Genomic DNA, 13,695 nt, shown 5'->3' on the forward strand with positions numbered 1-13,695 from the left:
TACATAAATATATACGTATATATCACTATATATATACCTATATATAAATAAAAATATTTTAAAATATATATATATATATATATATATACACGTATATATACACATATGTATATATATACATATATTAATTCTACACATATATTTATGTAATAATTTTACATAATTAGGTATCCTAATTAATTACAATTAGCGGGACCTGCCTGACAACCCATGCCGAAAGTATAAGGAATTTAATTTGCTAGCACTATATTTAACCCTATAACTTTCCAAGACACCATAAAACCTGTACATGGGGGGTACTGTTTTACTCGGGAGACTTCGCTGAACACAAATATTAGTGTTTCAAAACAGTAAAATGTATTACAACGATGATATCGCCAGTAAAAGTGACGTTTTTTGCATTTTTCACGCACAAACAGCACTTACACGGACGATATTACTGCTGCAATACTTTTTACTGTTTTGAAACACAAATATTTGTGTTCAGCGAAGTCTCCCGAGTACAACAGTACCCCTCATGTACAGGTTTTATGGTGTTTTCAAAAATTACAGCGTCAAATATAAGGCTTGTGTTTCATTTTTTTCACATTAAAATTCGCCAGATTGCTTACGTTGCCTTTATGACCCTATGGTAGCCCAAGAATGAAGATTACCCCTATGATGACATACTATTTGCAATAGTAGACAACCCAAGGTATTGCAAATGGGGTATGTCCAGTCTTTTTTAGTAGCCACTTAGTCACAAACACTGGCCAAAATTGGCGTTTTTTGCATTTTTCACACACAAACAAATACTAACGCTAACTTTGGCCAGTGTTTGTGACCAAATGGCTACTAAAAAAGACTGGACATACCCCATTTGCAATACCTTGGGTCGTCTACTATTGCAAATGGTATGCCATTATGGGTGTAAATTTATTTCCTGGGCTACTATACAGTCTCAAAGGCAACGTAACCAATCTGACAAATTTCAATTTCAAATGTAACACGCTATATTTGACCCTGTAACTTCCCAAAACACCATAAAACCTGTACATAGGGGGTACTGTTTTACACGTAAGACTTTGCTGAATACAAATATGTGTATTTTATTGCAGTTAAAGCAAACAGTATTATGACATTGACAGTTAAAATGTCATGTAGAACTAAAAAAATCAAAAAAATCTTATTATTTTCTCCCATGTTTTTCATATTAAATTATGTTTCATAGCTAAATATTTGATATTAAATGAAAGCCCTGTTTCCCCTGAATAAAATGATATATAATAAGGGGGGGTGCATTTAATATGAAAGAGGTGAATTACGGTTTGACAGACATATAGCGCAAATGCCAGGTTTTGTTTACATTTTGTTTCGTTCACAACTTGTACATTTGGCTGCGGTGTTAAGGGGTTAAACACTGCCACCAAAATTGAAAAACAAAAACATTCCCTATCTTAATAAGAGAGGAAAGGATAACAGGCAATAGAAAAACTTTTGAGAAATGGTCTCATGTATAAATACATAGGAGTGCACACAAAAAGGCCTTACATTTGTTAAACAGTACCATGCTCCATTTTGGAAATCCAGGTCTCCTCTCCTGGGAGAGGCACTCACTCAGACAGGTTCAGAAACACCTGCAATCCGTCTGAAGTGGTAAAATGTGTTAATTGCTTATCCTGAAACACCTGTGGTAGAAGGAATCTAATACAAAGCCAAAAAGCAGCATGTTTCCTTATCTACTTCATTAACCCCTTCAGGACCGCTGACGGTTCAGGACCGTCAGCGGTAAAACGTGCGTTTGGACCGCTGACGGTCCTGAACCGTCATAACGGTTTTGGGCTACTTACCTGATCGCCGTCGGTCCCACGGCGGCGATCAGCTCTCCTCCCGGTCCAGGGGGACTGCCTGTCTGCCCGGGCAGTCCCCCCTCGGCAGATCAGGACCCCACGGCCATGTGATCACTCGATCACATGACCGCAATAGGGGTCTTTGTATCTGCCTGCAGGGGGACTGTCTGTGCTGACAGGCAGTCTCCCTGCAAGTGTAAAATCATAAAATAAAGTAAAAAAAAAAAACAATCAGTGTAAAACAAATTATAATATGTGTATATATATATGATATATATACATGTATTATATCTATATATATAATATATGTATATGTATCATATATATAATGTCACACTAAGTGTATTTTTATATTTATATATACGTATATTAATATAAAAATACACTTATATTTAAATTAAACACGAATATATACAATATATATAATAACTATATATGGTATATATATATTATTATAAAATACAAATAATATGTTAATAAAAATAAATAACAAAAAATAAAAATAATTTTTAATAATTAAAAAAAAATTATATATATATATTCAATTTTATTCTAACAGTATTTTGATATTGATATATATATATTTATATCAAAATACACTTAGAATGTAATGATATATATATCTATGTATAAATAAATAAATAAAAATAATACGAAATATACATATGTCCACATACAAAATTACATTAATAATTTCATAAATATACACGTAGACGTCAAATATATAAATATGTATATATATTAAAATTCTACGTGCATATTTATGTAATATTTTTACCTAATTAAGTAATTTTAATGATTGCAATTTGAGGGACCTGCCTGCCAACCCAGGCCAAAAGTCCAGATAATTTAATTTGCTAGCACTGTGCTTAACCCTGTAACTTTCTATGACACCCTAAATCCTGTACATGGGGGTACTGTTTTACTCGGGAGACTTCGCTGAACACAAATATTAGTGTTTCAAAACAGTAAAACATATCACAGCGATGATATTGTCAGTGAAAGTGAAGTTTTTTGCATTTTTCACACACAAACAGCTCTTTCACTGAGGATATTATTGCTGTGATATATTTTACTGTTCTGATACACTAATATTTGTGTTCAGCGAAGTCTCCTGAGTATAACAGTACCCCACATGTAGAGGTTTTATAGTGTTTGTGAAAGTTACAGGGTCAAATATAAGGCTTGATTTTACTTTTTTTTTTTTTATTGAAATTTGTCAGATTGGTTAGGTTGCCTTTGACAGCGTATGGTAGCCAAGGAATGAGAATTAGCCCCATGATGGCATACCATTTACAAAAGAAGACAACCCAAGGTATTGCAAATGGGGTATGTTCAGCCTTTTTTAGTAGCCACTTAGTCACAAACACCGGCCAAAGTTAGCGGTTTTTGCATTTTTAACACACAAACAAATATAAATGCTAACTTTGGCCAGTGTTTGTGACTAGGTGGCTACTAAAAAAGACTGGACATACCCCATTTTAAATACCCTGGGTTGTCTACTTTAAAAAATATGTACATGTTAGGTGTGTTTCGGGGATTTATGACAGATAACGGTGTAACAATGTCACTATTGATACATATAAAATATATATATATATTGAAACAGCAATTTCCTACTTGTATTTATAGGCCTATAACTTGCAAAAAAAACCAATAAAGCATATAAACACTGGGTGTTTTTAAACTCGGGACAAAATTTTGAATCTATTTAGCAGTTTTTTTCATTAGCTTTTGTAGATAAGTAAAAGATTTTTCAAGTAAAAGTCCAAAAACATGTTTTTTTTTTATTTTTCACCATATTTCATTATTTTTTTTAAATACAATATATGACATAATATAAATACTGGTATGTAAAGAAAGCCCTTCTTGTCGTGAAAAAAACAATATATAACTTGTATGGGAACCGTAAATGAGAGAGCGGAAAATTACAGCTAAACACAAACACCACAAAAGTGTTAAAACTGCTCTGGTCCTTAACGTACAAACATCGCAAAAACAGGCCGGTCCTGAAGGGGTTAAAAAACTGAAATAGAGAATCCACAGTAGACACTAGTTACTCACCCAGTACAACAGTGCATTTGCTAGAATTGGGCTGTATTACATTTCAGCGCAAAACAGACCTTAGATCATTTGTATATATTAAATCTACCAAGGCTGTGAATAAATTGGGGTTATATAATAATACCAACCTGCATAAGATTATATGAAACACATACATTGTGGATGTTTCTTAACAGCACCCTATGCACATATATATCAGTTACATATACTGAGTCTGTTTAAACAGTAATCATACATAGCCTACCTTTGCTATATACAGTGACAATGTGCCTGCACCCATATTAAAATTATATGAGTGAGATAAATTGAGGCTGTGTTTTCAACAGAACTTCATGCACATATTATACCACTCATATATACTGAGGTTGTGACTAATAACCTACACATAGAACCATTATTAGAGTGGACTCATAGAGGATGTGTCTTATATAATTCACATATGTTGTGTTTCCACTAATATAGCAAGCATATAGTGAACAGATCCATTGAAGCAATGTCCACACCAACTTGCATATAGAGCATGTAGAGGACATATACTGAGGCTCCGTTTTCAGAGCAAATGAACACAAACTGAGGCAGATACTTACGATCAACTCATACATAGACAATATAGTGGATATATATACTGAGGCTGTGTCCTCATAGTAACTCATACACAGAGCCTATAGTGGGTACAGTGGGTACATACACTGAGGCTGTGTCTCCATAGTAACTCATATATATATATATATCCTATAGTGGATACCAATACTGAGGCTGTGTCCTCACAGTAACTCACACAGAGCATATAGTGTATACATAAACTGAGGCTGTGTCTCCATAGTAACTCATATATATATCCTATAGTGGATACCAATACTGAGGCTGTGTCCTCACATTAACTCCCACATAGAGCATATAGTGTATACATAAACTGAGGCAGCGTCCTCATTGTAACTCATACATAGAGCCTATAATGGATACATATACTGAGGCTGTCCCCATAGAAACTCACACAGAGCATATAGTGGATACATATACTGAGGCTGTGTCTCAATAGAAACTCCTATGTATATCATATAGAGGATACTTATACTGAGGCGGTGTACTCACAGTAACTCTTATATAGACCATATAGCGGATACATATACTGAGGCAGTATCCTAGTAACTCCTACACAGGGGCGTATTAGCCGCGAGGCAAACAAGGCATTTGCCTTGGGCGGCATTTTCCAGGGGGTGGCAAAAAAAGCCGCCCCCAAATGCCCAAGGCAAATGTCTTGTTAGCCTTGCGGCTAACAGACATGCCGGCGGGCTGCTGGGCGATCGGGCGGCACTGCCTGGCGGGCGGGCGTCTGGCCGGCGAGGGAGCACTTCCCCTGAGCTGTCTGCTCAGCTCCCTCGCCAGCCGCAGAGTGAGGCTGGGAGGCGGAGCCGGAATATGACGTCATATTCCGTCTCCCAGCCTCACTCTGAGGCCGGCGAGGGAGCTGAGCAGACAGCTCAGGGGAAGTGCTCCCTCGCCGGCCAGCCGCCCGCCCGCCCGGCAGTGCCGCCCGATCGCCCAGCAGCCACTGGACCACCAGGGAGGAAGAGGCGCGGAGGGGGGGGGGGGAAATTAAAAAAAAAAAAATGTGTTAAATATTAATTTAAAAAAAAGTGTTAGAAATAAATTTAAAAAAAAACGTGTTAAAAAAAAATAAAAAATAAATGTGTTAAAAAAAAAATGTGTTAAAAATAAATTAAAAAAAAAAGGGTTAATGTGGGTGGGTGAGTGTGTGTCTGTGTCTGTTAGTGTGTGTCTGTGTCAGTGTTTGTGTCTGTTAGTGTGTGTGTGTGTGTCTGTTAGTGTGTCTGTTAGTGTCTGTTAGTGTGTGTGTCTGTGTGTGTGTGTGTCTGTGTGTGTGTGTGTCTGTGTGTGTGTGTCTGTTAGTGTGTGTGTGTCTGTTAGTGTGTGTGTGTTTCTGTTAGCGAGTGTGTGTGTGTGTATTTAGAATGCGGGGCGGGGGGGGAAAGGTTGGGTGGGGGTGGCGCGGGGGGAGGGGGGGCGCCTGAGTTTTGTCCTGCCTAGGGCAGCACAAAACCAGGATACACCACTGCTCCTACATAGAGCATATAGTGGATACATATACTGAGGCAGTGTCCTTATAGTAACCCATACATGGAGCATATACTGGACACACTCTGTTCATACGTTAGAGCATAAAGTGAAAACATACCGATGCTGTACCACCACCAGATTATGTATGGATACTGAGGCCCGTGGTCTCATATGCAGTATATACTTCCACTTTCTGGAAAAGCCTGCTTATTTGCGATAATGCACAGATAACAGCAATCAATGCCACATATCTTGATAGAAACAAGTGTGTGTGGACTTAGAGTTAGGTATTTAAAACCTATCATATACATGTGTGTACTTCAATCAGTCACCCAGGAAAGTTCTCTTACCTTGGATATTTGTCTTCAGGACTGTGAAATTCCAGCAGACTTAATACAGCCAGGATATCCATTATTAGCACTCTTTTTCACAATGCCTCACTGCATCATAAGCACTCTTTTTTTCACAATGCCTTCTTGCATTATCAGCACTCTTTTGCACCAAGCATCCTTTCATGTATAAACTTACCTAAATGCTCACCACACAAACCTCCTAAATGTGACCTATTTGTTAGAAGGAAGCCTAATGTAAGCAGCTGGGAGGGACTGAAAGAACAGAGACCCAGGTGCCTATACTAGTTTGAATCTAAATTACTAATGCACTTACCTGAACCGCTGCAGGCCTGTGTTTCAGTGGCAAAATGGGGATTTGATCAACTGACAGCCTAAACTGTTTAATCTATAGGCTTCCATCTGTACCCCATATGCCGTCCATCATCACCAGTGGGAGGAGGTTTAACCAATCCCATACAAGGTGGAACACATAGAAAAGGAATACCCAGGTAGTCACCTTATGGAAGTGCTGTTTACTGGATCTTCAAGGATAACGGCTTAGACTCGGCTGGGCCTCATGTATGCAGTGGACAGCTGTCATCCCCTCAGGGAGAGAGATAGACCAGACTCCTGATTGCTGAAGGAGGTACCCAGGCTGGCAACTCTTATAGATGTGCTGTTTGCTGGGTCTTCAGGGGTAAAGGCTTAGACTCGGCTGGACCTCATGTTTGCAGTGGACCGCTGTCATCACTCCAGAGAGAGAGAGAGGTTGGGTCCGACCCCCGGTCACTAAAGGGGGTACCCAGGTTTGCAGTATTAACAATAGTGCGCTGCTGGGTCTTCAGGGCTTAGAGGCTGAACCCTGGCATGGCTACAAAAATATTGCCTGGTGAGCATAAAATAAAAATTCTAGGCCTGCATAAGCAGACTCCTTCCAAACTGCTGTGAAGGACAGGAAAAAAGACTGCCTGATGGGAAGGGGGAGGATCTATATATACCAGTTTCAGAGTTCTATTTCCTGTCCTTTCTGCTGTGAGGGGAGGAGCTAACCCATGAGTAAATGCTGCCATGAATAATGTCAGGAAAATAATCTTACGTGTTTCATGTCTGAATTACACTTGCTCAATGACCATGTCCATCTACTCCAGAGGACCTAATGATATTTCACTGATGATCTTATATTTATATTTTATATATCTATTGTACTGTAATAATCTTTGAAAATGAATACACTATTCATTAAAATAAAGAATGCTGTAAGTGTTAAAATTAGATTGAGTGCTTCAAATGCTGAAAGGCAAAACTTGAGGTTTTAGTTGAACATTCTTCTCTCAGCAAGAAATCAATTATTTGACTTTTTAGAAGAAAAAAAATCTATTCAAGACACTATTATGTGCTGTTTAGATCTGGATATTGTAGTATCCAACTGTCAAGATTACTGTTTGCTCCAGCACTTAGAACTGTATAGCACGGATGACAAATAAGTAACGTATTACCGGTCCTTAGAATGGCCGGATTTAACGTACATAGAATAGTCAGAATACTAGCTGAGGTCAGGGAACACAGAAAGGGACGCAGCGATGAGGAAAGCCAGGAGTCAGGATACCAGAATACAGAGAAGTCAATAAGCAAAGCCAAAGTCAAAAACCAGGTAGAAAACTAATAACAGGAACGTGCGCTCTCAGACAACCACAAGGGAAACCACGACAGGGCACTGAGCAGGATGAGAACTGGGCCTAAATACCCCTCCTCTAGATCTGATAGGCTGTAACCGGCCTTTGACCCCAAAGTCAGTTACCAGGTTTAATTTGCATAATTGCTGCTCAGCATGAACCCTTCTGTGGACTAGGTTGCGGCTCGGCACAACTTTTCCTGTGTGGACAGTAAATGTCATTAACCACATTTCTATAAGCGGATGAATACGTGACACCAGGTTTTATTTGCACAATTGCCGCTCAGCATTAACCCTTCTGTGGATTAGGTTGCTGCTCGGCACAACTTTTCCTGTGTGGACAGTAAATGTAATTAACCACATTTCTATAAGTGGATGAATATGTGACACCAACTCAAAACCAATATATTTTCCATCGCCTATATTCAATGCTAGATATTAAGGCTGATGATGCATTTTATATTAGTTCATGGAGAATTTAATAATAAAGTCAAACTAGTATACCTGGCAGGATGCATTTTCATTGCCCTGGTTTTAAGACTTCTATAGTATATGTTATGTTATTCATTTGTAATAACCGTTTGTAATTACTCTGTGTAATTTTTTTCAATTCATCTTTTGTTTTTTTGTCTTTGAAGTCTTTTGCCATTTTATCTGAGACAGTTAGCATTGTCCGCTAAATACGTATACATTCACTATAAAAGAAGTTCTTTAGGTTTATTTATTTATAAAATATTTTACCAGGAAAGATACATTGAGATTTCTCTCGTTTTCAAGTATGTCCTGGGTCCACAAAACATTGCGTTGATACATTAGGGTACAATAAAATACAAAAACAATATTAATACACAATATATTCAAAACTTAACATAGAACAGGAAGGAAATATATAATCAAGCATGACAGGTGCATTCTGTTTTGAGGTATGTAGAGAGGGATCTCTTAAAGGATTTTAGACTGGGGGAAGATTTGAAAGCGTGCAGAAGGTCGTTCCATAATTGCAGTGCTCTGTAGGAAAAGGAGGATCGAGCCTTGTATTGTGGAAGACTAAATAAAGTACTGGCACTGGATCGGAGATTATAGGAGGTGGGAACAGCCAAGGAGAGCATTCTGCTCAGGTAGGGTGGGAGCTTCCCAGAAAAGCTCTTGAACACAAGGCTGGAAAGATGAAGGGTGCGTCTGGATTCCAGCAACATCCAGTTTAGTTATTTTAGCATGTCACAATGGTGGGTCCTGTAATTACATTGTAGCACAAGTCGTCAGAATGAGTTATACAATGTATTGAGTTTATTAAGGTGAGTTTGCGGTGCAGGTGCATATACTACATCCCCATAATCAATGGCTGGCATCAGCGTTTGCTGTAAAATCTATATACAGTATACCAAAAGGATGTGTTATTTTGTCAATGCAGAATTTTGTGGACTGGCAGCTAAACAATCTATTCATTACATTTGGTATAATCTTTGTATATGCATTGAGGGCAAACAATGACTCAGGAAGGGGATAAACCTGAAATAACTATGTATTTTAATGCAATTTCTTTAGTGTTCGATGCTAGAAAGTAGGATAATCCTTGACAATTATGAGATTCAAATGAAAGAGAACAGGTACTGTGTCCCTCATCATTATACCTTTACCATTGTGATATCAAGTTTGCTAACCTCAAGTGGACTCAATTTAATTATAATATATCAATACATGGTTAAATACCATCTTGTCCATTTGGCATCAAGCTGTACTAATAACTGATGTGTTCATTAAAAATTTAAAGGGACACTCCAGGCACCCAGACCACTTCTACTCATTGGAGTGGTCTGGGTGCCAACTCCCACTACCCTTAACCCTGCAAGTGTAATTATTGCAGTTTTTCATAAACTGCAATATTTACATTGCAGGGTTAACTCCACCTCTAGTGGCTGTCTATTAGACAGCCACTAGAGGTCACTTCCTTGTTTCTAGCACAGGTTTCCTGTGCTAGAGCGTCGCTGGACGTCCTCACGCTGTGTGAGGACCTCCAGCGTCGCTCAAAACCCCATAGGAAAGCATTGAAATGATTTTTCAATGCTTTCCTATGGGGAGACGTAATGCGCATGCGCGGCATTTCCGCGCATGCGCATTAGGTCTCCTCGGCCGTTTAGCGAGATTAGTCTCGCCCACCGGCCAACGTAATCACTAGGAGGAGCGTCGCGGAGGCGGAGACAGCGGCGAGGGACATCGCCGCTGTCCCAGGTAAGTGACTGAAGGGGTTTTTACCCCTTCAGTAACCGGGGATTGGTGGGTGGGAGGGAGAGGGACCCTCCAGTGCCAGAAAAACGGATCGTTTTTCTGGCACTGGAGTTTCCCTTTAAGGCCATGATCCATTCGTCTGCAATAAATAAATATCATCCTGGTTGCATTTTTCCTGTGTAGACGGCTTTAAGTTTTACACATTAAAGTTTAAGCTGAAAACATTACTTCTGGTGTCAAGTGGAACAAGTTTTCTATTAACTTTTCGCTGTCACTGACATTTAATATTTAATGCCAGAGCACTGTGGGTTTTTTTTTTTTTTTTTTGGATTTATGAATATAATAATACCTTTGAAATATTCCAAAACATTCTACACTGAATAGAGTCACACACAAGTATCTCCCACTAGAACATGTAACCTCCAGAATCGTTTTCCAGATTAGCTATCCCCTGCTCACATACTGGTGGGAAAGGTTCTGAAAGTGCCACTAATAGATACATGGAGCAAAATTATGAACATGGGGCAATCAACATGGAAACCAGTAGAATGTTCCTTTTACCTCCTGTGATTTCCATGGCGATTGCTTCCCTTTTAGAAGTTTCTACCCAATAAAAGGAGGATTGCATACACGAGGAAGAAAATGTAAATGGTGTTAATAAAAATAAATGCAAAATTCTACAGTCAGAGACATCACAATGGAATGGAATTTTCCCTGCTGATTTTTTTAGTTGCTATGGTGCTTAATCGTTTTAAGAACTTAGCTTCCCTCTTCTTTGATTTCTATTAGTGGATAAAAACTTGGGAGATTTATAAAAATATTCCTTTTTTCCGAGTGAGTATAATCTTGTCTAGACTACTGAAATCAGACCAGTTTAGGTGATCGGGGTAGACCAGAAATGGAAGTCCATCACTGCTTTTAGCAGATAATGCAGAAGTTTAATTTCTGCGTTGTCTGAATGGATGCTGACGAATCAGTCTTGTGTTTTTGAAAGAGCCTGACTTTTGGCAAAAGGAGCAAAAAATTGTTTGACAGAAATGTAGACACAAGAACTCATTGCACCATATTCACTATAGAGAGATGTAGCGCTTAAAGGGGCAACACTACAGAAATTTGCAATGTTTGTGTTGCTTAGAGTCGCTATTTAAATATGAATTACTGATTCATAAAGTTACAATATTATTATATCAGTGAACCCTCGGATATCTCTTGCAATGGCGTCAATTTAATTTTTGGGGGATAAGCTTTTCAAATGATCCCAAACGGTTGGAAAAATATTTCAAATAATGAATCTGCAAAAATTCCCATAGTCTTTCATGGTGACTTCCGTAGATAAAGGAAAAATATATATAAAATCAAAGTCATGGTTTGCAAATGTTACAGAGTTTCTTTGGTTGACTGATAACTGTTTTGCAGCCTTAACTTTGCAAAACGTGTCAGCAGCAATAGCCAGACTAGGGGAATATATCCAAGATTGCATAAAACAGCACTCAATTACTTATTGGGTAAATTATTTGCCATATTAAAGTGCTACCAGATGGCAGATGGGTTTTTGTGATGACACATAAATCTACCTGTCCTCTCCTGATCTCTCCCAGTCCCACTTGACTAGTGTCTCCGACTGCCTCTCTGCTATTTCTAACTGGCTGCCCACTTCCTTAAACTCAACTTGAACAAAACTGAAATTCTGGTCTTTCCTCTCTCAAGTGTTGCTACTCCTGTGTCTGATTCCCTCCAAGTCAACGGTGCTACCATAAGCTCCACCATGCAGGATCGCTGCCTATGTGTTCTCTTTGACTCAGACCTCTGCTTCACACCTCAGTCTATCGCCAAATCCTGCCACTTCCATCTCAAAAACATTACGCGCATCTGACCCTACTTAACGCCAGATGTGACTAAGGTGCTGGTCCATTCCACTGTCCTTTCTCGCCTTGGCTATGGTAATCCGCTTCTCAGTGGTCTTATGTGCTCCCAACTTGCGCCATTACAGTCCATAATGAATGCGGCGGCGAGGCTCATCTTCCTGTCCTCCCACACCTCACCCTTCTGTCAGTCCCTACCTTGGCTTCCTGTAAGATATAGGGCTCAATTTAAAATTCTGGTTCTTGCTTTTAAATCTCTACATAATGCTGCTTCCACCTATCTATCCTCCCTAATAAACAAGTATGTCCCGTCTAGGCCCTTACACTCTGCTGAAGACTTACGTCTATCTTCTGTCCGTACTCCCACCTCTGATGCTCGCCTTCAAGACTTCTCGAGGACTGCACCGTTTCTGTGGAACTCACTTCCCTCCTCCGTTAGATTCTCACACAGTCTCCATTCCTTTAAAAAATCATTAAAAACCCATTTCCTCTTAAAAGCTTATCAATGAAACTGTTAATATCTCCCGACTGATTCCTCTCTTGCAGTACTAGTCTAATACTATCCTTACCTTTTGTGTCACTTCACCCCACTCCCTCTAGCATGTAAGCTCATTGAGCATGGCCTTCAACCCCTCTGTTCCTGTGTGTCCAACTTGTCTGGTTACAACTACATCTTTGTTCATCCACCCATTGTAAAGCTCTGCGGAATTTGTTGGGGCTATATAAATAATAACATAATAAATAATAATATAATAATAACCGACTGACAACTGTACCTATTGGGCTAATGTGCCACAGCATACAAGATCATCATGTCACTCATCTGAATAGCCAGACCAGGCACATATCACATTATCAACGTAATAATCTATAGAATTTGTACTGCAGAAATATTTTTTTTAACAATTCTTGAATGTATTTGTTTCTTAGTATGGAGATACTCACTTATCTTACAGTTACAATGTAAATCGGTTGCATTTTATTTTTATTTTTTTACTTAAAACTTTTTTTTCTTGTCCTTCAGATGAGGATAGGAATTCATTCTGGCTCTGTCCTTACCGGGGTTGTTGGTGTGAGAATGCCACGATATTGTCTGTTTGGTAACAATGTCACTTTGGCAAGCAAGTTTGAGTCCGGAAGCCATCCACGTCGCATCAACATTAGCCCAACGACGTACCAGTAAGTACTTCTCTCTCCGTAAACAGAAGTGTTCATTTCTGTATTTCATTATGTTAAATTTAGAACTAAGGTTCCAAAAGTAGAACAATCACCATGGAAACCAATCTAATTTCACTGCTGATTGTTGCACTTAAGGAACAATTTCTCATTATCCTAAATTTTAGTAAGACATCATTTAGACAGCAGATAAAAGAAAACAATAGTGCATCAAGCTTGTCTATTGTCTGATATTTTACTTGTTATAAAAAAATTCATGCCATCATAAAAACAAAAATCTTGGCATAACGCCAGGGCAATGAATCCAATAAACTAAGAAAATGGTATGTAGAACACGTTTAAAATGTCTGTTAACCCCTTAACGCCGTTACGGCGTGCTATGCCGTCACGGGTTAAGTGGGCTTTAAAGCCGTTATGACGGCATAGCACGCCGTAACGGCTTGCAGCCCCAGGAG

General features: G+C 38.8%; 1 protein-coding gene across 1 annotated transcript in view; it reads left to right on the plus strand.

The window, feature by feature from the left end:
- Positions 1-13,695, plus strand: part of GUCY1A2 (guanylate cyclase 1 soluble subunit alpha 2) — a 198,939-nt gene that overhangs the window by 170,417 nt on the left and 14,827 nt on the right. The window contains exon 7 of the mRNA XM_063444920.1: positions 13,089-13,243. Coding sequence (XP_063300990.1) covers positions 13,089-13,243 — 155 coding nt within the window. The remainder of the gene's footprint in view (positions 1-13,088; positions 13,244-13,695) is intronic.

This window comes from Pelobates fuscus, chromosome 1, assembly GCF_036172605.1.
Source record: "Pelobates fuscus isolate aPelFus1 chromosome 1, aPelFus1.pri, whole genome shotgun sequence".
NCBI lineage: Eukaryota > Metazoa > Chordata > Amphibia > Anura > Pelobatidae > Pelobates > Pelobates fuscus.